The 23,930-nt window shown below is 37.0% G+C and overlaps 3 protein-coding genes across 7 annotated transcripts in view; 2 read left to right on the top strand and 1 right to left on the bottom strand.

Moving 5' to 3' along the window:
• Positions 1-1,694: 1,694 nt before the first annotated feature.
• Positions 1,695-5,179, bottom strand: mrm3a (mitochondrial rRNA methyltransferase 3a). The gene is made up of 4 exons (XM_067451831.1): positions 4,737-5,179; positions 3,377-3,621; positions 3,120-3,287; positions 1,695-2,287 (listed from the first exon to the last, which is right to left on the bottom strand). The coding sequence occupies exons 1-4, from the start codon at positions 5,129-5,131 to the stop codon at positions 1,761-1,763; spliced, it is 1,335 nt and encodes a 444-aa protein (XP_067307932.1). The 5' UTR covers positions 5,132-5,179; the 3' UTR covers positions 1,695-1,760.
• Positions 5,180-5,847: 668 nt separating this feature from the next.
• Positions 5,848-8,700, top strand: glod4 (glyoxalase domain containing 4). The gene is made up of 9 exons (XM_067451830.1): positions 5,848-6,037; positions 6,233-6,282; positions 6,382-6,502; positions 6,648-6,792; positions 6,943-7,079; positions 7,841-7,927; positions 8,010-8,123; positions 8,214-8,300; positions 8,401-8,700. Exons 1-9 carry the CDS (start codon positions 5,948-5,950, stop codon positions 8,464-8,466), a joined length of 897 nt encoding a protein of 298 aa, XP_067307931.1. The 5' UTR covers positions 5,848-5,947; the 3' UTR covers positions 8,467-8,700.
• Positions 8,701-9,979: 1,279 nt separating this feature from the next.
• Positions 9,980-23,930, top strand: part of LOC137084702 (bridge-like lipid transfer protein family member 2) — a 33,618-nt gene continuing 19,667 nt past the window's right edge. Inside the window, exons 1-17 of one of the 5 annotated variants that reach the window (XM_067451092.1) lie at positions 9,994-10,094; positions 10,164-10,263; positions 10,782-10,909; positions 11,020-11,146; positions 11,973-12,022; positions 12,096-12,237; positions 12,645-12,763; positions 14,555-14,615; positions 14,727-14,919; positions 16,484-16,604; positions 16,682-16,806; positions 16,920-16,987; positions 17,099-17,235; positions 17,319-17,437; positions 18,576-18,763; positions 18,871-19,135; positions 19,263-19,468. In XM_067451092.1, the coding sequence (XP_067307193.1) occupies positions 10,842-10,909; positions 11,020-11,146; positions 11,973-12,022; positions 12,096-12,237; positions 12,645-12,763; positions 14,555-14,615; positions 14,727-14,919; positions 16,484-16,604; positions 16,682-16,806; positions 16,920-16,987; positions 17,099-17,235; positions 17,319-17,437; positions 18,576-18,763; positions 18,871-19,135; positions 19,263-19,468 (1,989 nt within the window). In that variant the 5' untranslated portion in view covers positions 9,994-10,094; positions 10,164-10,263; positions 10,782-10,841. Of the gene's footprint in view, positions 10,264-10,781; positions 10,910-11,019; positions 11,147-11,972; positions 12,023-12,095; positions 12,238-12,644; positions 12,764-14,554; positions 14,616-14,726; positions 14,920-16,483; positions 16,605-16,681; positions 16,807-16,919; positions 16,988-17,098; positions 17,236-17,318; positions 17,438-18,575; positions 18,764-18,870; positions 19,136-19,262; positions 19,469-23,930 lie in introns of all 5 variants that reach the window. The other 4 variants (XM_067451093.1, XR_010906782.1, XM_067451094.1 and 1 more) reach the window with 4 other exon arrangements.

Genomic DNA, 23,930 nt, shown 5'->3' with positions numbered 1-23,930 from the left:
AATCCCTAGGATTTTTTCTATGATTATTTTATCATTTAGGTTACATTAAAGGGTTAGTTCACCCCAAAATGAAAATTGTCATTAATTACTCACCCTCATGTCATGTCGTTCAAAACCCCTAAGACCTTTGTTCGTCTTCGGAACACGAAGATATTTTTGATTAAAGGTGCCCTAGAATGAGAATGAGTAACAGTATGTTAATTAGGGTATGTGGCTTATTTAAGGTCTAAAATTGTCCAGATACAGTTTTACAGGTCCATTTACAACCCTAGAAATTGTCCCCAGGATCTAATGCTCTGTTTTTGCCTTATTTTAAAAGTTCATCAATATTAATGTTGAGCTCTGCTCTGATTGGCTTATTTCAGCGGCTCATGGAAGTTCAGTTGTTCAGCAAAGCGGCCCGTGAGTCCCTTACTTACAGAACACATGACTGGTAGAGACTGTTTTCCAAGATGGCGCCTGTCCATAAACTCGGAATGTACTGGCTTTATAAAGTATCTTATTAAACTGTTTGTACACTTACAAAGTTCTCAATGCTTCGATTTGCATGTAGGGACCCTCATTATGCTACCGTGTTAGTGTGAGGCTATTTTGAGCCTTGTTAGTGGTATAAACTAGCGATTTAATTTGACTTATTCTATGCCACATACACAAGCGTTATAAGCTAATCTGTTGTTTAGATTTTCATGAAAACGCATCCCAGAGAATGATCTTGGTAACCATGTGTTAATGGTTCATAGAGTAGTTCTTTAAAGGCCTTTCAAATGATACAAAACTTTTCTGTTCAAAACAGAAAACTTTGCGTTTTGGCCGTTCATTTACACATCAACAGCCTTTTGGGGGCCTAAAAATGCAAACTTGAAAACAAATTTCAAATTGCGCATTTTCGGGGAAAAAACGATACCGTTATAGTCAACAAGTAAACTACAAAAATTGTGAAAATGGTGACGTCATGCATATTATGTGTTTGGTGTATAGACACAGTGTTTCTCAGTTACATCGCCAACCACAGGCATGGCAGCACAATACAGCGTTTGAATTGTTTTTGCGGATCTGTGTGAAAGCGGATCGTTTTTGCAACGTTGTCAGCTGTACACGAAAAAAACGCAAAGGTAAACCTTTTCCGCTTTTAGTACATCATTGGAATGTATACATTACTTTTGCCATCATCTAACACACATTTAACTAATAATGTAATAAAATATAATCTTACATTTTGTAAAATGAACATATTGTTGTACCTTATGCTGTAATGCCTACATTTAGTATTAAAATACATATTTAAGTTTTGTTTATAATTTAGATAAAACTGTATAGAATTGTAATATCAATTATTATTGTCTAATATCTAAAATTATTCTAATATCTAGAATTCTAATATCGAATATTTTTACACAAAATTGGAATTCTCTTCAAAATAACCTTTAAGTTAACATGGAATGCAATGAGGTCATGTGACAATGTAGCATATTATCCTGCTACTGTTTGAAATGTTTATTGGTGATATTGACAAACTTGTAGTGCAGTGTCATGTGCAATATATAGTCATCACAATGATTTTACTTTCAAAACGGAGACATTCTAAATCTCATTTAACACGTTCAATCAGCGAAAATAAGCTGCAAAAGACGGTAGCGTGCTGACAGGGGTAACACTGATAGGACAAAACCTGTCTGTCGACCTCTGTCGAATTGACTTTAATAGAACTGGACATTATTGGTGAAATATATTTTCTTTATGCATTACAAGAAAATCCGTTATTAGAACATTTTAGATCTTGTTCTTCTGCGTGTTTTGTCAAGCGACTTCAAAAGCTGCCGTCTGCCTTCAAACAGCAGTATACTAGCAGCCATCGCAGAGTTCAAGCTCTCCGCTCCTTGAGCCACGGGCACAAAGAGCCTTCTACCCTCGGTTTCCTCAGCCAATCGAAGAGCCTCCAAACTCAGTTCCCGTGTCTCTCCGCCAATCACCAGGGCCGTGCTCCTCTGAGCCCAACTCTCGTGGTACACCTGAGGCTTCACACATGGCAGTGAAAGTTCATCATCGGACTCTTCATCAGAGTCACTTTCAACATATTCATCTGAAGTAACATTTTGTTTTTGTCCTGAAAGTGGAGCAGATGCAGGCTCTTTTGTATAAATGCTACAGTTATCCGCTACATGGACAGTTGTGTCCTTTGGTAAGTGCTTAGAAATGTCATCCCAGTCCAAATTAGGAAAAACCGGAAGGCGGAAATGAGCTCCCATTGCAGCACGGAGAACCTTGGGCTCCCAGGCATCCACACAACCTGGAAAAAAAACAGCCAGTGCTTAGTGTTTAACACATTCAGGTCATTTCATTCAGATTTCTAAAATAATTATGACTTTGAAAATGTGAAGAGATTTAATTTTAATATAATTTTTTGTAATGTTTCGGGTCCATTTTAACCCGGATATCGAGCATTACTTTACACATTATATAATGCCGTTTTGGGGCCTTGTTGTGCATCTATGAGTTAGATTGGTCCCTCAAATACATTTAGCTTCTTTCCCATACCTCACACACATTTTTAGGACTGAATTTGGTTTGTAACTAATGTAAGTGACATTAATAAACTTCAGCCCATACTCTTACACAGCAAAAGTTCAAAAGCCAAATTTGAAAAAGTAAATTATCATTAAAGTTTGTTCAAGTTAAATGAATATATTTTGTTTGAAATCATTAAATAGTATATTTAAGTTGTTTGTTAGAAAATATGTAGTGTTCATACATTTGGATTGTTTTTGAGCAGTCATGAGTTATAAGCTCAATAAATGGTGTATGGTTTAAATGGATAATTAATTAATCACTCATAATTTACGTTCTTATACATTTCTGAAAATTATATCTTCATTAATACTGCTAAAAAAAATTATTGACAGACGCTAGTTTTGCTATAGTTCAGGCGCACTATATAGTTATTTAAAATCGCAAAAGAACTTCTACTTATTTATATAAAGTAGAGTAAAAATGTACATTCAACTGGGTCAAAACTGACCTGGGTTGCAAAAACAGGCTGTAGTTTTTAATGTGTCACAAGCGTTAAGTGTTACATGTTCCTTTTCAACAAAAATCCATTTCCATTTAAGCATATTACATACCTTTGGTCAGAAGAACACGGTCACAACCAGCAGCTGCCGCGCAACGTAAAATCGTTCCTAGGTTTCCAGCGTCACGTATATTGTCACATAACAGGAACAAAGGCACAGACTGGTGACGTGAGTCTTTTGGAAATGCCAGGTGGGAGGCATCAGGTTTTGAGAATATAGCTGTGATTTGACAGAATGAAATGTGTGATTTGAGGTGTGCAATAAACATTTAAAGGTTAACTGGGTTTATAAGAGATTCGGCAACGGACCTATGACACCCTGAGGAGTGACCAGGTCAGACCAGGTCTTCATGTCTTCATATTTGACCTTGATGAGCTTGGCCTGCTGTAGTTTATCTAGAGGAAGCTCCTGCAGTCGCTCCACCGCACTGAAGAAAAGCATCTGAGGGGACGCTCCAGCAGACAGAGCGTCGCAGATCAGACGCCTGCCCTCCAGCAGCACCTTGCCTTCCTTTTCCCGAAACGTTCTGGAGCAGGCCACACTGGACACCTTCCTGAAGGTACAACAACATGATTGTTTTATGACGAAGTTTCCTTGAATTAAAAAAAAGTAGTGCAAACACCATTTTCCAATTCATGTGTTTACTTAATACCTATACTAATGTATATATTTTAGTAATTTACCCGTGTGGAGAAAAGAAAATCTGGTGGCAAAACAAATCGGGTCCTTTTGAAATCGGTTCTCCCCAAACTGTCAGTTAATGATTATCAAAGTATACGAATTATATTAATTTAAAACACGCATAGCTTACTATCTAATGAGTACGAAAGCACATTGGTGCTGCATAAAACCAATTGAACGTAATTTCTTACACTTGATTAACTGTTTATTTATTCATAATAATAATAATTATAATAATAACTTAAGTGAACAATTGAACATCATTCATTTGTTTTATTTATAACTGAAATATTTTGACATTAAACACTTACACATAATTACATTAAAGATGATTGAGAATATATGTAGCGTAAGTGCAAATGTGTGTATAAAGTTAAACTAAGCCATAAGCTACCTAATACAGACATAAATGGTCATTATAACGCAGTTGAAACAGCATTTAGCATAACATGCAATTTGTCACTACAACACTGGCTGTAAATAGTGTGATGCTGAATGCTTGTTGACACAACAAACAAGAACATGGACAATAGATCATTCATAACGTCAAAACCTCTGGGTAAAAAACGGTTTTTAAAAAAACAACAACACTTATTTATGCATCCTCTCTGAAAAGATGTATCCTGTATTTGTGTGTAAAACAATGCTCTTCCCCAATGCATATTTAAAGGAATAGTTCACCCAAACATGACAAATATGTCATTACTTACTCTCAAGTTGTTCCAAACCTGTACGAGCTTCTTTCCTCTACTGAACACAAAAGATGATATTTTGAAGAATGTCGGTAAAACAGTTGATAGGCTCCATTTTTGGGTGAACTATCCCTTTAACATAGACCCACATATATCTGGTGCTCCTCACCCAGCAAATGTGAACCAAAAAATGAAGTGAACTGTAAACTAACCAGACATCTTGCTCTACAGAACTCACGTGATATATTTTGCCAGTATGCAGATGAATTGGTGGAATCCAATAATATCTACTCACGCGAGTCTGTTATCTCCAGCAGGGGCCTTTTCGTAGCGCAGTCCACCAAGTCTGTCCACGTGTGGAGACTCTTCTGCACATTCAGACACATGACCACTCCGCTTCTTGTTGCCAGCTCTCTCAGAGACTTTCTCTTTGTAGTATTTCGTATCACTCTCTGCGAGGTTTTTGCCTTTTTGTTTGAACAGCTTTTGATTAATTTTATTAGCTGATTCGTTTGATTTAATACATGTCTCTCGTTCACCATCAGGATACAAAATCGCCACGGGTCTCCTCCGGAGGGCTCGCACATATCGCCTCGAATTCACTAATATCTGGTTATGTCCTCTAAATAAAAAACTATGTTCCCCGAAAATAACAAATACACGACTCACGTTATACATGAGCGCTGCCATATTTGTTGACCTCCACCTGCGTCACTGAGAATGAACTACGATGTTCGATTCTTGAGCGAATAACAAAACATTAAGCATAATAAAACAAATTAGACACTGATGTAATTTATTTAAATTAATAAAATATTAATGCATAATAATAATAATAATAATAATAATAATAAACGAATAAATGAAAATTATAATTCTTTTAATAACATGTAATATAATATTTGAAAATTGTATAAGCGACAGAATGAATCGGTGGATTTGAAATTGAGGGTTGTAGTGTAGGCAGCAGGCCTACTGAATGAACAAATAGCAGAAATCAAATAAATTATACTGGAAATAGGTTTTATGACAGTTTTAACAAGACACTTACAAAACAGGTGAAAATAAAATGAGAGAGAGAGAGAGAGAGAGAGAGAGAGAGAGAGAGAGAGAGAGAGAGAGAGAGAGAGAGAGAGAGAGAGAGAGAGGGAGGATAAACCGCAACAGATTTGAACCGATTCTTTTGACAGAACTGTTCAAAAGAACCGATTCGCGTCATTGATTCAGTTTTCTCACTCAACTAGAATGGACTGTACCAAACAATGATATAAGAATTGACCAATAAATCAATATTAAATTGAAGATGTCGTACTTCTTACGTTAAACAATATAAAATAATGACGTAATGTGCCCTTATAGGCTATATAATGACATTACAAATGCACGTAGAAACAAATTCATTTGGTTTAGTCTGTGGCCTGTCGATAGCCGAACAATCGATCGAAAGGTTTGTGTATCGATACACAGTGTTTGATCGTCGCGTTTACAGTGGGAGACTCAACAGAGATGGCACTTAGAAGAGCACTGCATTTTGTTTTTAAAGTAGGAGACAGGACCAGAACGGCCACTTTTTACAGGGATGTCTTGGGAATGAAGGTAGAAGAGCTGTCTATTGACGATTGACACTAATTTTCCAGTTCTGTTTTCTAAAACCAATGAGAACTTTGTCTCCTAATAATGTTGATAAGACAGTTAATGATGTTATTGTCAAATGGCGTTTTGACACGTCGCATATATATATCTTCAGTCTCAAACCCTGATTTATTAACAATAAATGACTCTAATCTACAGATTTTGCGTCATGAGGAATTTGAGGAGGGCTGCAAAGCAACCTGCAATGGGTTAGTCATATTTTAATAGTTTTTTTTGTATCTGACTAGCTAAATAACTACCTGTATCAAGGGCACGTTCTAAACATAGATCTGCTTTTTTGTTTTCAGTCCATATGATGGGAAATGGAGTAAAACCATGGTGGGATTTGGACCAGAAGATGAACACTTTGTGGCAGAGTTGACCTATAATTATGGAGTGGGTGAATATCGCCTTGGCAATGACTTCCTGGTAAATTCCTTAAGAATTTATACATTGAACCACAAATACAGAATGATACATCTGAGACCTCTGAGGAAAAATTATAAATAAATTAATAATATAAAATGTTAAATGGGATCTGGATCTTTCCTTTATCTATGCTCTTCAATATTAGGGTCTCACTCTCCAGTCTAGTCAAGCTGTGAGTAATGCTAAGAGGTTAAACTGGCCTCTCACACAAGTTGGAGATTCTCTCTACATGACTGAAGCTCCGGGAGGATACCGCTTCTTCCTTATAGACAAGGAACAGCCAAACTTTGGTGGGTATTTGCATGAAGCTTGTGTTATTATGATAGAGATGTGAAAACTTGCTTTATGAAATGTGGAAGCAAATATATGAGGTAACTGTAGTAGTTTAATATGCCATTATATATTGACTCCTAACTGATTGTATTTTTTCTTGGTAATAGATCCTGTCCAGAAAGTCTCCTTGGCAGTGTCTGATCTGCAGCGTTCTATTCATTATTGGTCTGCCCTGCTGGGAATGAAAGTTATTGAGAAAAACGAGGACAAAAAGACTGCCTTAATGGGATTCTCAGATAATCAGGTTTGGCTGAAAATAATCCATTTATTATATTTTTGGCAATAATTAAATTATGAGGACATGCCACAAGACCTCATGAATGAGTTTGATTTTGGTTATCCTCTTTTTATAAAGCTTCCATCAGGCCCTTATGGCAGGAAATTGATTTATACAAAATACAAATGCATACACACCAAGGCCGTAACCAACATTGAGGGACCAAATCATTTTTATTTTATTTTTTAAGTGGGGAGGGTGGGGGTGTTTGGTCTTATTGGTTTATTTAAAGGAATTAAATTGTTAAAGGATTATTTCAGTGTCTATGGTGGTTATAGCCCTGATACACACTACAGTTCAAAAGCAAATTGATGAAGGAAATCAGTACTTACATTCAGCAATGATCAAAATGTGACAGTAAAGACTTTTACAGTTACAGTTTTTTTAAATTTTCAAACAAATATTCTTCTTTTGAACTTTTATATTCATCAAAGAATCCTGAAAAAATGTTCAATGTTGACAATAATAAGAAAAGTTTTTTACTTCAAATCAGCATATTAGTATAATTTCTGAAGGATCATGACACTAGAGACTGGAGTAATGATGCTGAAAATGCAGTTCTTTTTGTAAATTGTATTCATATTTCACATTATTTCTATTTTTACTGCATATTTGACTATACAAATGCAGCCCTGGTGTGCATTTCAAAAACATGTAAAAGTCTTACTGACTGCAAACTTCTGAACGGTACTGTATGTGTCATGCTATCAAGTCTTGTGCTTTTGTAGTGTAAGCTGGAGTTGCAGGACATTGGAGGCGCTGTGGAACATGGTACTGCTTTTGGAAGGATTGCGTTTGCTTGCCCTCGGGATCAGGTCAGATAATTCACTCAGAACCAACATCCTCATCTGATTTTACTTGGTGGAAAAAACAATAATAATAATAATTGTTTTGCAGTTACCAGACATTGAGGCCCTAATAAAAAAAGAAAATCACAAAATCCTCACCCCTCTTGTGAGTCTGGACACACCGGGAAAAGCCACAGTGGAAGTCGTCATTCTTGCAGATCCTGTGAGAATTTATTGTGCAATGTTATTGAGACTGAATGTTGAGCGTTTGTCAAATGTACACTTGCCTGACTCAGATCTCCCCATAATGTAGGATGGCCATGAGATCTGCTTTGTGGGTGATGAGGCATTCAGGCAGCTTTCTGCCATGGACCCCAAGGGGAATGAGTTACTGGATGAGGTAATCCACGCAAGTCTCTCCACGTTACAGAGTACAAAACAAATCCTGTGATGCACTTACAAGCCGCATTCATGTGTTTTCTGTTTGGTTTCTTTCACAGGCCATGGTTGCAGATAAGAGTGATGAGTGGTTTGCCAAACACAACAAGCAGAAGGCTTCAGCATAAAGACGGTCTGCGTGAAAAGATCCAGGCAGTGCAGTCAACCAGATTATTGTTGTTCTACGTTTCAATGGTTTACTAATGATCATTCGGGTTTCTTTTATGAAAATAATGCCAATTCTATTAAGAACACCTTACAATCCCCAAAACTGCAATTGGACATGATGAAAAATAAGTATATGTTAAGTAAATTCATATGATTATGTAGTTATTCTCTTAAGCGTGTATGTATATATATATATATATATATATATATGTATACATATATATATATATATATATATATATATATATATATATATATATATATATATATATATATATAAAATATATATTTGATAAAATAAAGAGGATAATCAGTAAGTGTAATGTTAGAAATATTCAGTGGATTTAAAAATAAACAGTTCCTTTGGTGCCGTACAAAATTAATCACAATTATTAGTTTACAATTAAAAATGCATATAAGCATTCATGGTGCATTCCATAGTGCAGAGAAAGAAAGACACAAAGCTTTTCTGTTTCATTCCAATGGCCAGCAGAGATCAGTATTGTAATGCTTCTTCTACAGTATATGATGTAAATTATTTGAAACATGTTTAATTAATGTAAAATATTAACACTTCCAAGATCTGTTAATTAAAAAAAAACAAAAAAACAAGCAATGTTGTAATAATTACAGACCAAGTACCAGAGAAAGCATTGTAGCCAAACTGGAGGGCCTTCGAGTCAAAAAAGTTAGGTGTGTTCGACTTGAAGGATGTTATCACAAGAAGTTAAATGTATTACAAATCTGACACATTTTGTCAATATGAAAATGGAAAAACTATGGTTTATGTTTTCGAAGCCTTTGAGTTTTGTGTCTTTGAAAATTGTCATCATTCACCCTCAAATGTTCCAAATCTATATAACTTTTTTTGTTCTGCTGTACACAAATGAATATGTTTGGAAGAATGTTTGTAACCAAGCCGATCTCGCCCCTTATTTACTAACACAGAAGGGGAAACAATGGTAGTCGATGGGTGACAAGATCTGCTTGGTTACAAACATTCTTCCAAATATCCTCCTTTGTGTACAGCAGAACAAAGACATTATATAGATTTGGAACAACTTGAGGGTGGGTAAATGATGACACAATTTCATTTTTTGGGTGAACTATCCCTTTAACATCCAAAATCAGACAAAACAATGATAAATAAATGCTGTCATTGATACTATTTTGTTACAGCGGAAGAATACTAATATGGGCAAGTCAAACACACCTGTTGAGAGCCGATGGTGTAACTGACCTGGTCAGATGACACCCTCTGAGATAAAGATGACCGTCAGCTGACTGTCCAACTTATAAAACTGACATGCACACTATCATTTAAAAAAGTGGAAATAAGACAATGATTGCGTCCTATAAATGGTAATACGTATTAAACGTGTGTGGCTCTTTATGAAAAAAAATATAAAAAAGAAACCAATAAATAAAACGTTATATTAGTATTTTCTGTGCGCCTCATGGGCTTTTATTATGAAAAAACTGCAAAAGTTAATATTCCTGCCTTCACACTTGAAACAAGTATTACAAGTGGAAAGACAAGTACTTCAAATCTAAATCAAAATGAAACATGATTTGTCAGCCTTAAAATGTATGTATTTTTAATGTTGTGTGTTTTAATAGGGGTGTAAACATGATTAGCATGTCAGTTTGTTGACAGAGTGCTGTCATCATGATCCTGTTGCTAGCTAAGTTAGCCTAGCATGAGACGGAGGGGCGGTGTACACGAAAAGATAGGTCTGCATTACAAACCATTTCAGGTGGGTAACCCGACTTAAGCGTTGCTAATTACAGTGAACACCTTAACTACGAAGTTAAATAATTCTTGGTTGGGTTATTTTTCCTGCTAACTGGCTAATGCTTGCATTGCAAGATCCGCCCTAAAGCAGTTTGCAGTGCCAGAGTGGCACAACCCTGAGACTGGCGATCAAAATATTAGGTTGTGTTGAGAATAAAACAATATAATATTAATGTTATATTGTTTATTGCATAATGCTCTCGGTCTGTCTCAGTTTGGCTGTGTGAAATGATGATTTAATGCAACACATTCTGGTTCTGTGCCAGTATTCAGTTATATGTTTGTAATTTGTGATATTGTGGATGCATTTCAGAAGAGACTGAATGTATCAGAATATTAAGATTAGTTCATATTGGTAAATGCATTTATTTGGTTTCTCAAAATCCTTAAACTTTAACCCCCCTTTCTCCCTGTTAACGTATTAACTAGCATGTCTTGGAGATAATTGTAGATGAATTAACATCAGTGACTGTTTGACAGGTGGTCTGGAGTCAGCATACCATGATTGTAAGCTAAATGTGAAGAAAGGTCTGCAGCACAATGCACGCCCTTCTGATTGCCATCTCGGTGTTTCTTATCCTGGCAGTTGTATTCATTTCACTCTTTAGGTAAGAAACCAGCATGCAAGAATGAATATGTCAACTTGCAGAATAATTTTTTTTTTGTTGCAAAGACTACATTAAAACCTATTAAATTTCTCCTCTTTATGTTTTATTAGATGGTTTGCCTGCAGTTTGGCTGTCCGTTTTTTCCACAATGCCCTGAATGCAGAGCTCAAGATCAAGTCCGTGGGTCTGTTCTCGGTGCGAGGAATCAGTGTTCAGTTTCAGCCTCAACACACTCTGGTGGGTTTAGTTTCTGCTTCAATAAAACATTGCATTGCTCCTAATTACAGCCCTATCCTCTTAACCCTGTAAAGCTTGACATGAAATATGAGTATCATGTTTCATACATCAGGCTTTTATGGCTCTTATTTTATGATATAAAAAGGGAAAATGAAATGGAGTTCTTACTTAAGGAGGAATGAGAGCTAAAATATGCAATTTGGTGCAGTTGCTGATATGGCTAAAAAGTAAGATGAAATTTGGATAGATTGTAATGTAAATCAATAAAATAACAGCATATAACAGCATAACAGACCACTTGCATAGAATGCATATACATATCAGTTTGCAAGTATATCACCCAATAATATGTCTAAACAAGATTATATTTAAGCGCTTAGTTTTATGATCAAAACATATAATACAGTGCAATGCAATACAATGATGATTGAGAGATAATCAATCATCATTGTGATGATGTACAGATAATCAAGTAAACTAAAGGTTTGGCAGTCCACTAAATTTTCCTCTTGAAATATTAATAACTATATTATTACTAGTGCTGTCACGTCATTTAATCGCATCCAAAATAAAAGTTTGTGTTTACATAATATATGTGTGTGTATGCTTCTGTATTAAAAAAAGAAAGAAGTATAAACGATCAATCATGTGACAGAAGGCATGTAAATAGATTGTGCAACAGGTTATCAGGAAAGTTTTAATCATTCCTTAGAAATGTGCACATTAAACGTGATACTGTAGGATTTAGAGCGTTAAGAGCTGCAACTGCTTTAATGTTTTATATTTTAAATTGCTGTAAAGCTTTTTTCTCTTTTGTGTTTTGTAGGAAATTGACAGGATATGGATTTCTTGTAAATTAGTTAACCCGGACTTGCCGTAAGTATAGTTATGAGATGTAGTTAAAATGAATATTGTCTGTTGATGCATTTCATTATGTTGTATTTCTCAGGCGGTTCTTGGCGTTGTGTGTGGGTGATGCACGGCTTCGCTTCGACCTGCAGGAGCCGTTTAGGCCCCGACCTCCCAAAAGTAATGAAGAGAGTGCCAAAAAACCTGCTCTCAGTCCCTCTACTCTGCATTTTTTCTCTCAGGTGATCAACATTTAGAACTTGAGCTTTGTTTTAGAGGTTTGGAGTGTTAATCTTAATGCATAGCCATTATGCTGATGATTACCACAGAAGATAATTTCATATAATTTTGCAGAATTTTTTTTTATAGTACTGGAATTAAATGCAGCAAGACATTGCACTGTAATAAAGGTTGAAATGCAGGCTGTTTAACATTATCAAGACAAGATTTAAATATATACTTGTTAACATATAAAATCGTTTACTAAGTTGGTGTGTGCAAAATTATATCTAACCTTTTATCACTCATTTTCATTTAAAAGTGTTCATATAAGTACTTTTAAAACCTTCAGAATATATATAAACTTATATATATATATATATATATATATATAGTTCATTTAAAGTTTCCAAATGTCTCTGTTTTGTAGCTGCTGTCATTCCACATCGACTCCATAAATGTGATGGTGTTGAATCTGGCCCTGCCTGAGTCACTCTGGCACATGACGTCCTCTGCCATCACTTTGCTGCTCGATCATCAGAGTAAAAGGTGATTAACCTCTGAAAATGAGAACTTCTGCTCTTTTTTTTAAAAGAGCTTTGCATGGTGTTGTGTGACCAGTAGCTGTGTGCGTAATGGGTAGAGCTCAGGGCTGGCATCTAGATGGGATGCACTGGTATTAAAATTTAAAACCAATGAACAGGTAACTATTTCTATGTTGGGGTTGATATAAATGAATAAAAAAAGGTCTTGTGTTTATAAATTAAAAATGAAACTCTAAAAGCTAAAATCAGTCATGTTAAACATGAAAGTAAATTTAGGCATCACAAATATGATCATGTACAGTATAAAAAATGGGTTGTTTAAATGTTATTAAATTGTAAGTGTATTTTTAAGATTAATATTAAGGGAGTGTTAGATGTCGGTAATAGAACACTATAATTCAAAAGTTTAAGGTTTGGTAAGATTTGGACTGAAGTCTCTTGCACACCAAGGCATGTATTTGATCTAAAATACAATAAAAAAACAGTAATATTGTGAAACATTGTTACAATTTGAAATAACTTATTTTTATATTAGAATATATGATAAAATGTAATTAATTTCTGTGATGGCAAAGCTGAATTTCCAGCATATTACAGGCTTCAGTCACAGTGCCACATGATCATTCAGATAAAACATTTTATATGCTGATTTGCTACTCAAGACACATTTTATTAGTATCAATTTTTAAAGCAGCTTTTGGGTTATGTAGTACAAAATTGTTCAATCCTACATACAAGCACAGCAAACTTTAAAAAACACACACAAAAAAATCTCAAATCGATTTTCCCCAATTCATGCAACCCTACTGTAACTTTATAATGCATTTCTTATAATTATTAATGTTTAAAGCAATTGCACTGTTTAATAATTTTATGGAAACCGTGATACACGGTTTTCTGAATTCTTTCCTAAAGAGAAAGTTCAAAAGAACAGGATTTATTCAAAATACAATTTTTTTTGTAACAATGTCTTAAACTGTCGTGTTTGATCAATTTATTGTGCCCTTGCTGTATAAAACTATTCATTTATTTCAACAAAATCTTATAAAGCCCAAACCTTTGAATAGTAGTGTAATTTCAATGTATTAAAAAGGGAAGAATAATGTACGATTAAATGTCCAATATGAATTAGGGCTGTCAATCGATTCAAATATTTTAATCGCAAAAGATCAATAGATTAATCTATTAAATATTTTAATAGATTAATCACAACTTAATCACATATTTTTTATCAGTTGTAAATGTATCTTAAATGAAGTTTAAATTAAGTTTTTAATACTCTAATCCACATGCGTATGAAATATGGATGCTTTATGCAAATGTAATTTATTATTAGTGAAACCATACTTATTCGATGATAATCAATAATTATCTTATGGTAAAATATGAAAATATGGTAGCTTGTAGGCTATAACTGCACTTTTGGTTTAGAATAGTAATATTAATCTATTTCTTTCCCTATTAATATTTGCTGCTGCATCCTTTACTTCTCCAACTACGGGCTATGCCACGGATCAAACAGAAAACGCATGCTGCGTTAATCGCGCATTAATAAATTTAGTGCCGTTAAAATTAATTTGCGTTAACGCATTATTAACATGTTAATTTTGACAGCCCTACCATAAATGCATATATTGTTCTTTTTATCCAAAATTGTCTAATAACCAACCAGTATATTGTGCATCCCTTTTCAATGTTCCACAAGGGCCAAGCCACAAACTTGAACCGTTTTGCTCCTGAGCAAGGCATTTAAAGAATTGGCCACTAAAATAACAGATTCTTGATATTTTTTTAGGTTGGCCTGGGATTTCTCAGTTGGACAACTTAGCAGTAAAGTTCTGAAGAGCAGCAGACTGGTATGTACACCACAGATACTGTACTTGTATTAAGGTTTTACTTCACCATATTGTGTACAAAACATAAATAATTCGGTTACAAGGCGATAACAGTGCCTGTCCTCTCATTAGCAGGACACTTGTCTGGCAGAGGTGTCCCTGAGTCTGGTCCTGAATGGTGACGTGAGTCTGCCTGATCTCAGGCCAGGCCGTCTGGGACTGTGTGTCAGAACTCTGCTGGCCGAACTTCACGAGGGTCTGTTCCTCAGCCAGTTACCCAAACTTCCAGGATCTGCTCCAGCTCACTGCACCAGTCAAACTGCAGGTTTGACTAAACCAGATTTTAAATTTGATATACACATTAAATTGTGGCTGCATGATGAATCATTATTCAGCCAAAATCGTGATATGGCTTAGTGTGAATATCAAAGTTTCAGAGTAAAGTACAGCACTGTGTTTATTTACATGCCAAGCATCTTATATTCCAGTATTTTCAGTGTCTCAGAGCAGCTTGATTCACAGTAAATTCTGCTCCATATGAAGCGTGTTTGAGAATGCAACATGCGCCAACCATCTTTTAACTTGTAATGAGAATAATTTCTCATGGAACCGGCTGTTGTCAACAAAAGAGAAGATTTACGGGCCCCCTGTGGTTTTCCAAAATAAAACCTTAATCATAACGTTTGAAAATGGTGAAATGAAATTAGCCATTTATAGTAGTATTCTATTTACACAGTTCATTTTAACAAAATGTAATTATGTATATTTTTACAGTGAATTCTTACAATAGTTATTTCTTATCTATTTATTTCTATTTAGTAATATTAATAATATAAAAAAAATATTATTTTTTTATTTCTATAGACGTATGTGACTTTCACACATACACACATTTTAAACTGCAATCACAATTTTGATTAAAAAAAATAATAATTTCATGTACAGCCCTACTGTAAATCTGTGTTATTTTAGTATCATTGATTCATATTTTGAGTTTTTATATTTTTCATTTTTTGTTAAAGGTTTAGTTATTTTGTTAAAAAAATAGTTTTGGTCATTTTTATTTTCTTAATTTTTAGTTTAAATTACATGTTAAACTAAACAAAAAGGAGAAATGTTGCCTTGGCAAGTAGCTGAATTATAAATAGTGTACGTTTTTATACATTTTATTTCAGTTCAAGTCTTTTTATGGTTTTCGAGTGCTTTCACTCGGACAGTTTAGTATGAAACAGGGTGCGGTTCGCTTGAATGATTGGTAATGTGAAAGCTGTCATGCTCTCCCAGGAGTGAAACAGGGTACAGTACAGAGAATAACTGTAGGAGGTGGTCTGAGTTTGGTTACACTTGGAACTGTGGTGCTTGATATGAACTGATTTGCAGGATATGAAAGCAACTCAGACTCAGGTGTAAAGTAACCTGCGCATTCGTTTTAGCTCATCAAGACATCATTAGTGCGACAAAACACCTCTGTAATGTGTTAATTTTTTTCTTGTATACGCGTAAGAGTGAGCGCGCATAGTGCAGAGTGGCAAATTAATGGCTCGCAGTCTGCCGTCTCTTCAAAAGGGTCCATTTGCGAGCCTTCATGCAACATACATACACTAAACACAAGTCTCTTTCACTTTGCTTCACATAATAGCACCAAATAATAAAAAAAAAACACTATATTCACTTGCGTTCGGTTTTTTATCATGCACTATGCATGTTTTTGATGACATAAGAGGAATGCAAAAGAGCCAGGTTTTTATGGGATCCAGACCATCGCTGAGGGGGGCACCGGGAACAATCACACTTGGACCGCAGCAAACCGTGTAAAAACACCTTACTTAACTAATAACCCTGCTGTAAACTCAACTCTGTTAAAGTTTTTTACTGTTTGTCTCTTGAAGATGATGAGGACTCTTACATTCAAACCGAAGCAATTGAGGGGCTTCACAAACTGATTCCACAGAAGGTCAATGTGGATTTTGAAAACACTAACATCACACTGTCCATGCACAGTCAGAAGAGGTGAGCTGTGCTGTTAGAGTCATTGTTATTAACCTTTAAATGATGTTTTGTGCTCTAACAAACTGTTTGATTCTCAGACATTTGAACTGGACTTTGAAGTCTTTGAAGGTGGGTTATGATCGCGATGATGAACAGCTTCCTCTGAAGAGTTTCACCCCTGAGCTCAGTTTCCCACAGAGCCGTCTAGAGCTTCTGCTGGAGGGTGGGTATAGGACTCTAGAACACACTCTTTATCACTATTATTATTGATTATACTTAAGGTTAGGAATCTGAAAACTTTAACCATAAATGTTGTTGGGACGGGGTATTTTTCAGATGGCCTTCTGCTGTCACAAAGTAGACAGAGGATTATATGTCTAAACACTCTCAGAACAATACTGCAGGTAAGTTGTTTTGTTGCTTTCAATATGAATTCTCTAACCAAATCAAAGCACTTGTATTTTTTTGATGCATGCATCATTCATTATTGTTTCTGTCTTCACTCCTCACTTAAGGTGACATCTGTTGACATCTCCAGCACGGTCACCATCAACACTTGTATCATCCACTACCGTCATCAAGAGTTCTCTCATTGGCTGGACATGTTGTCATGGGACCAGCCCTCGCACAAAAAAACGGCTCTTAAAAAAAGGTATTGCTTGCTGAGAGTCACAGATTTGGCTGTGATGGAGGTCTTTTTTATTGTTCTCACATAAGTGTCCTTTTGTCTCCCAGGCGTTTCCCTCAGCTGGATGCTCCCGTGTTGATAAGCTCCTCCGTGTCCAATGTCAACGTGTCCGTGCAGTTAGGAGATACGCCACCCTTTGCCTTGGGCTTCATCTCAGCCAACGCTGGTAAATAGTGAAGTGTGACTATTGAATGCTGTTAAGCAGAGTAGATAGTTGGCTTGAATTGCCTTCCTTAACAACAGCAGGTTTTGTTCCGTCAGATGTAAAACATAAACGAGTGTTTTCACTCTGAAAAAAATTATATAGCTTCGCTGTATCCAAGAAGTTGTTGTGAGTTATATATATATTCTGTAATTCTATAATACAATTTTAACTGTATTCTATAATTAATAGTATTCTTATTATTAAGAGATAATCTTGCTTAATAATATTTTATAATTACACAATTAAATAATTTTATAATTAATACATTATTGTGATAAATGATAATGAATACAGTATATTACTGATAGTTAAAAGTTTAAGAGAACATATCCATAGAAGCTGGAATGGCATTAAAGGTAAGCTTAAAAAAAAGCTTAAGAGCATCAGATCAATGTCTAATATGGGACACAAAAGGTCATGAAAAATCAGATTTGAGCTAAAAATCTGAATTGCCACATTGGCTCGAATGTACTTTAGACAGTGTTATTTAAGTATTATTATACTATTATAGTAATCATTTTGAATAAGCTTTTATTGTTATATTTTCATTTTAAGTTTTAGTAATTTTATGTGCTTTTAGCCATTTGTATTCATTTTCAGTCGTTTATTTCTGTATTTTTAGCCCAGAAATCTAGACAAACCCTAGCGGCAGCAAATCTAATCTGCCCACGAGTGTCGTCTAGCAACTCTCAATACCCTTATATGCTGTATTCGCCAAACTCTGGTCAAGCCAATCACATTGTGTATAGAGCCGATGAGCGGGGCTTAACATAATGACGGCTGAGTTGCGCTTGCGTGCTTCTAGTAAACACAGAAACTGGCGATTCGGTCTTTCGAATCAGCTTTGACCGCGACTCTGGAAGACTTGGAGTTAAGCTTTTAGAGCGAACTTTGCTTCACCTTCGTCGCTCTGGTTGGTTGTAGCTCTATCCAATTGCGTGCACGCTGTGCAGAGGGAGTTTGAAAGACAAGCATAGGAGCACTTTCCTTTTTTGTTTAAACTCTGGTTATATATACATTTTGATTGAAAATAAAAATGTATTGGACACTCAAAAGTGTCTCTGTTGTCATGCGTGACTTACTGTGGTGTGCCTCACAGAACTGCAGCACTTGTTGGACTCAGAAGACGATGGCATGAAGAGTCTGACTGTGACTGAGAAAGCCTCTCTGTCCCTGGATCATTTCTGGTGGCGTGTGGGCCAGGGCTCCCATATCCAGCAGGCTCCTCACCCCGCTGGAAAACATGTCTGGGGGGAAGCGCTTATCCTAGACTGCCTCACACTCCAGGTGAAATCAATGTTTTTATCTAGCAAGTTGTCTTTTATTATGCATGGATAGACTGTTTTCTGAAATTGTTTTGGCTGTGCGTGATCCCCTTCTTAATTTGTTCACAGGGCAGCTATAATAAGCTACGGACTGTGAACTCCAACCCTTCTGGGAGTGTTTGTATGGAGTCCAATCTGAAAGGCCTGCAGCTGGAAGTGTCCGAGACCTGCACTCTGTGTCTGTCTCGTCTGTTCTCTGTTCTTAAATTGGACAAGGCAGAAAATATCTCTTTACATTCCCCTCTTGAAAAGCCTTCAACCTGCCCACCACCACTCTTTAAGTTTAAACTCAGTCTTGAGGATGTAAACACATTCACACTCTCCAATGTTGCAGGTTGGAAGTTAAATAACCCTCTAAATAAAATAAGTTTCTTTTCAAAAAAAATTTTATATTAAAATGTTTTGTAATGCATGTTAGCTTATTCCGGTATGTGAGTTTGTTTTTATGTATTGCATTAAAGGGGCTGTTGCAGTGAGGGTGGACACAGTGGTGGCTGAAGGATCGGGGGAGAACTCAAGTGTGTCTGTCCAGGGTGTTTCTCTGGCTGTGGTGAAGGCCATCACTGAGAGTATGGAACCCTGCTGCCCAGCCACTCAAACTCCCAACCCCATCATGACCCTAACCGCATTCACATTCTCCTACCACATCAGCACCCGCAGTCTGGAGGTACTACACCACTACACTGCTCACACACACAGCTGTCATGACCTATAACATAACCACTAGTTCTCAGAAGCGATTGCAGTGCCTGCACGAAAACGAAATATACAAATCTTGATAATACGTATACATCAATCTTCAAACATGTATTTTGAATAGTGAATCGTTAATTTTGGTCGATACTCGATTTAAAATGCTAGAGGGAGAAACTTTTTATTTCATAAGAAGTTATGAAGATAATGTTGGCATAATGACACTGTCCCTAAGCCTATGTAAGCAAACAATCATTAACTACTTCAACTGCGCCTGACATTAGAATTTATTTTTTCTGAGATGATTATTACACTTTACAACAAATGAATAGCTTTTATAAAACCGTAAAGTCCTTGTTAACATGTTATCTCCCCTCTACACTGTTCATTACGGTAAATGTGCTTCTACACTGTTGAATACGGCACGGTGTGCCGGAGGTTGGCGCATGAGCAGAGTGTTGAATCTGCGTGCGGGTGACGGTGATGGATGTTGTGGGAAACTTGGCCGTGCACTGAATAAAGTAGTACGAACTATAAACGTCGTGTTTATTTCAAGTAACATGGTAGCAGAGGATGGTTAAAAGATGGCAGCTAGTTATAAAGTTCCGCCGAAGTTTGATGAAGCCAGGCCCTACGAGTGTTGGAAGAATGAAGTTAATATCTGGATGCGGGTTACCGATCTCGATAAAAAGAAGCAAGCCCTTGCTGTCGCTTTGGGGCTTGAAGGGAGAGCCCGTGAAACAGCGATGGAAATACCTGCGGAAGATTTGGACAGTGATGACGGTATGGCAAAGTTGATTGCAAAGCTGGACAACGTGTTTCTTAAAGAGGAAAAAGATCGCGCGTATGAAGCCTATTCATATTTTGATGGCATAACGAAGAATAGTTCAGTTTCAATGGAGGACTACATAATTGACTTCGAACAGCGTTACAACCGGATAAAAAAGTATAGTATGACGCTTCCTGATGCTGTACTGGCGTTTAAACTGTTAGACACGGCCTGTCTCGACGATAAAAGCAGACAGCTAGCATTGACGGCCTGCACCGAGTTGACGTTCTCCTCCATGAAGTCTGCTCTAAAAAGGATTTTCGGAGGGAAATCGACAGGCTCGTTGAACGGAATACAAGTGAACCAGGATGTAGCGTTTTTCACAGAACAAAGACCACAAGGCAGGACAAGACGGAGCACAACTTTCCAAAGTGGACAACTAAAGCAGCCATTACCAGGGACTAATCCACTGGATAAGTTCGGTAAGAGATCCAGATGTGCTATTTGCCAGTGTACATTTCATTGGGCAAAAGACTGTCCCCACAAAAAAACTGAACAAGTAAGAGTAACTGAAGATGCAAATGTAGAGGAATGTAACATTACATTGCTTACAAAGGCAGCCATCTCAGATGCAGAGATATTTATGACTGAATCATTGGGATCAGCAATTATTGACACTGCTTGTACACGTACTGTGTGTGGGGAGAAATGGCTGGAAAGCTATATTGAAGACCTCACCCAAGATCAATTGAGCCAGTTGATGCAAACAGAAACTCCCAGTTGCAGACCATTTCGATTTGGAGATGGGAATTTGGTATATTCCACAAAAAATGTGAAACTGCCAGCTAAAATAGGACTGACGAAATGCCAGATTGAAACTGAAGTTGTCAAGGTTGACATTCCACTTCTGCTGAGTAAAACATCCCTGAAGAAGGCAGGGACCATTTTGGACATGGAAAAGGACAGCGCAGTGATGTTCAAGCAATCCATTCCTCTTGAATTTACTAGTTCTGGACATTACTGTGTTGATATCAGAGACAAAGATTCTAAAAAAGGTCAAGCTGACATAGTCCTAACAGTGACAGAAAATATGCCTCCAGATGAGAAACGCAAAGTCCTTCTGAAGCTCCACAAACAGTTTGGTCATGCGTCAGCAGACAGGCTACAGAGACTCATTCACAGTTCAGGAAACAACGACAAAGAATGCTTTACTATTTTACAACAAATAGTATCCGACTGTGAAATATGCCAAAAGTTCAAAAAGACGAAGCCAAAACCTGCAGTGGGGCTACCCTTAGCTTCAGAATATAATGAGACTGTGGCAGTGGATCTGCACGAGTTGGAGCCAGGTGTGTGGTATCTTCACATTATCGACCACTTTACACGTTTCAGTGCTGGAAACATTGTTAAAACAAAGAAGTCATCTGAAATTGTCAACTCCTTCATTCACACTTGGATAAGTGTCCATGGCGCCCCCCAGAGGCTGTACAGTGACAATGGTGGAGAATTCAACAATGAAGAAATCAGAGACATGGCTGAAAACTTTAACATTGAGACAAAAACAACAGCAGGATACAGTCCCTGGAGCAACGGGCTACTTGAAAGACATAATCAAACGCTCACTGAAATAATCCAGAAGGTCAAACGAGAAAATGGATGTGACTGGCATACTGCCCTTGACTGGGCCCTCATGGCCAAGAACAGTATGTTGAACGTTCATGGCTACAGTCCATATCAACTAGTGTTTGGACAGAATCCAAACCTTCCTTCTGTATTAGTTGACAAACTACCTGCTCTAGAAGGCACTACAATGAGTACTAGAGTTGGAGAACACATTTCTTCGTTACATGCTTCTAGGAAAGCATTCACTGAAGCAGAGTCTTCTGAGCGGATAAGAAGGGCGCTACGCAAACAGCTCATGCCCACAGATGACATGTATGTGACAGGAGACAAGGTATTTTACAAAAGAGTAGACTGTCCTGAGTGGAAGGGACCAGGGGTAGTTATTGGTCAAGATGGAGCTGTTGTATTTGTAAGACATGGGGGGACTCTAGTTAGAGTACATCAATCCAGGCTCTGCAAAATAAACACACATGATCAGGAATTACTCAATTCCTGTAGTCTCAAAGAAACTCCCAATGGCATTGTTCCTAAAGCACGACTTGTAGCCAGAGGTTTTGAAGAGCTTAATATCCACGAGCTGCAGAAAGACTCCCCAACCTGTGCTTCCGACTCTCTGAGGCTATTATTAGCAGTAATCTGTCAAAATAAGTGGCATGTCCATTCTATGGACATCAAATCTGCTTTCTTACAAGGTATGCAGTTGTCCAGAGAAATCTACGTCCGACCTCCTCCTGAAGCTGGAAAGGAAAATATTCTGTGGAAACTAAACAAGTGTGTTTATGGTCTTGCAGATGCATCGCTATACTGGTACAACAAAGTAAAAGAAATCATGCTGAGTACAGGTGGAAGAATGTCTCAAGTAGATCCAGCAGTGTTTTATTGGTTGGACGAGCAGCGCAAGGTTACTGGAGTACTCGCATGTCATGTTGATGATTTTCTTTGGGCAGGCTCAGAAAATTTCTCAACAGATGTAATCCCTATACTAAAGTCTGCGTTCCATGTTGGACGTGAAGAACATGAAAATTTCTGCTATGTGGGAATGGACTTTGTCACTATTAACGATGTAGTTCATGTACATCAGCATATATACATTGAAAATCTACAGCCTATTCGCCTGCAAGCAGCACGTGCTGTGCAGAGAGATGCCTCTCTTAATGAGACAGAAAAAGAGCAGCTTAGGTCAAAAATAGGACAGATACTGTGGGTTGCAAAACAAACCAGACCAGACATTATGTTTGATGCAAGCAGCTTAGCGTCAAACATAAAAGATGCTACAGTCCAGTCTATTCATGAGACAAATAAGGTCATTAGAAAGATTAAATCTGAAAAGGTGACTCTCAAGTTTCAGCATTTGGGAAACAATGATGCTCTCAACCTGATTGTTTTCAGTGATGCTTCCCTTGGAAATCTCCCTGATGGGGGCACACAAGGGGGAACATTGATTGGTCTCATGGGAGAAGGAGGGAAGTTTTCTCCTCTCTGTTGGCAATCTAAGAGAATTCGACGTGTGGTGAGGAGTACTCTGGCAGGGGAGACACTAGCCCTATCGGATGGAATAGATAATGCTGTTTTTCTGGCTACCCTCTTTTCTGAGCTCACAACTGGAAATGCTGAGCTCAATACTCCCCCCTTGATCTGTGTTACGGACAATCACTCTCTGTTTGATGCTCTTAAGTCAACAAAACAGGTCACTGAGAAACGACTTCGACTGGAAATAAGCAGTATAAAAGAGCTCATACAGAATAAAAGAATAAAGAAGGTACTCTGGTCAGACACAAAAACTCAACTCGCTGATTGTCTTACCAAGAAGGGAGCGTCTGCTCTGTTGTTATTGAAAGCACTCAGTGAAGGACGGTGGTGCTATTGAAAGTGCTCTGCTAAGGACTGTGGATACTTAGCTTAAAAGGGTTACATTCAAAAAGACTGAACACTTGCAGTTTTATGTGCAACAACTGTTTTATTTGTGGTAACTATTGACGTTGTTATATATGGTTTATATATCAAATTTTTGTTTTTTTGTTTGTTTAAAGTATAGGGAGATTGT

This window comes from Pseudorasbora parva, chromosome 8 (genome assembly GCF_024679245.1).
Source record: "Pseudorasbora parva isolate DD20220531a chromosome 8, ASM2467924v1, whole genome shotgun sequence".
NCBI lineage: Eukaryota > Metazoa > Chordata > Actinopteri > Cypriniformes > Gobionidae > Pseudorasbora > Pseudorasbora parva.
This window is presented reverse-complemented; position numbering and strand designations above follow the sequence as displayed.

Bases quoted from the DNA above. Each gene is read 5' to 3' on its own strand.
- mrm3a (XM_067451831.1), bottom strand. From the start codon at position 5,131: ATGGCAGCGCTCATGTATAACGTGAGTCGTGTATTTGTTATTTTCGGG. The intron at 3,622-4,736 runs GTGAGTAGATAT...TTGTACCTTCAG, and splicing joins GCTGGAGATAACAGACTCGC to GAAGGTGTCCAGTGTGGCCT. The intron at 3,288-3,376 runs GTCCGTTGCCGA...GTCAAATCACAG, and splicing joins CACTCCTCAGGGTGTCATAG to CTATATTCTCAAAACCTGAT.
- glod4 (XM_067451830.1), top strand. From the start codon at position 5,948: ATGGCACTTAGAAGAGCACTGCATTTTGTTTTTAAAGTAGGAGACAGG. The intron at 6,793-6,942 runs GTGGGTATTTGC...TCTTGGTAATAG, and splicing joins CAAGGAACAGCCAAACTTTG to ATCCTGTCCAGAAAGTCTCC. The intron at 7,080-7,840 runs GTTTGGCTGAAA...GTGCTTTTGTAG, and splicing joins TGGGATTCTCAGATAATCAG to TGTAAGCTGGAGTTGCAGGA.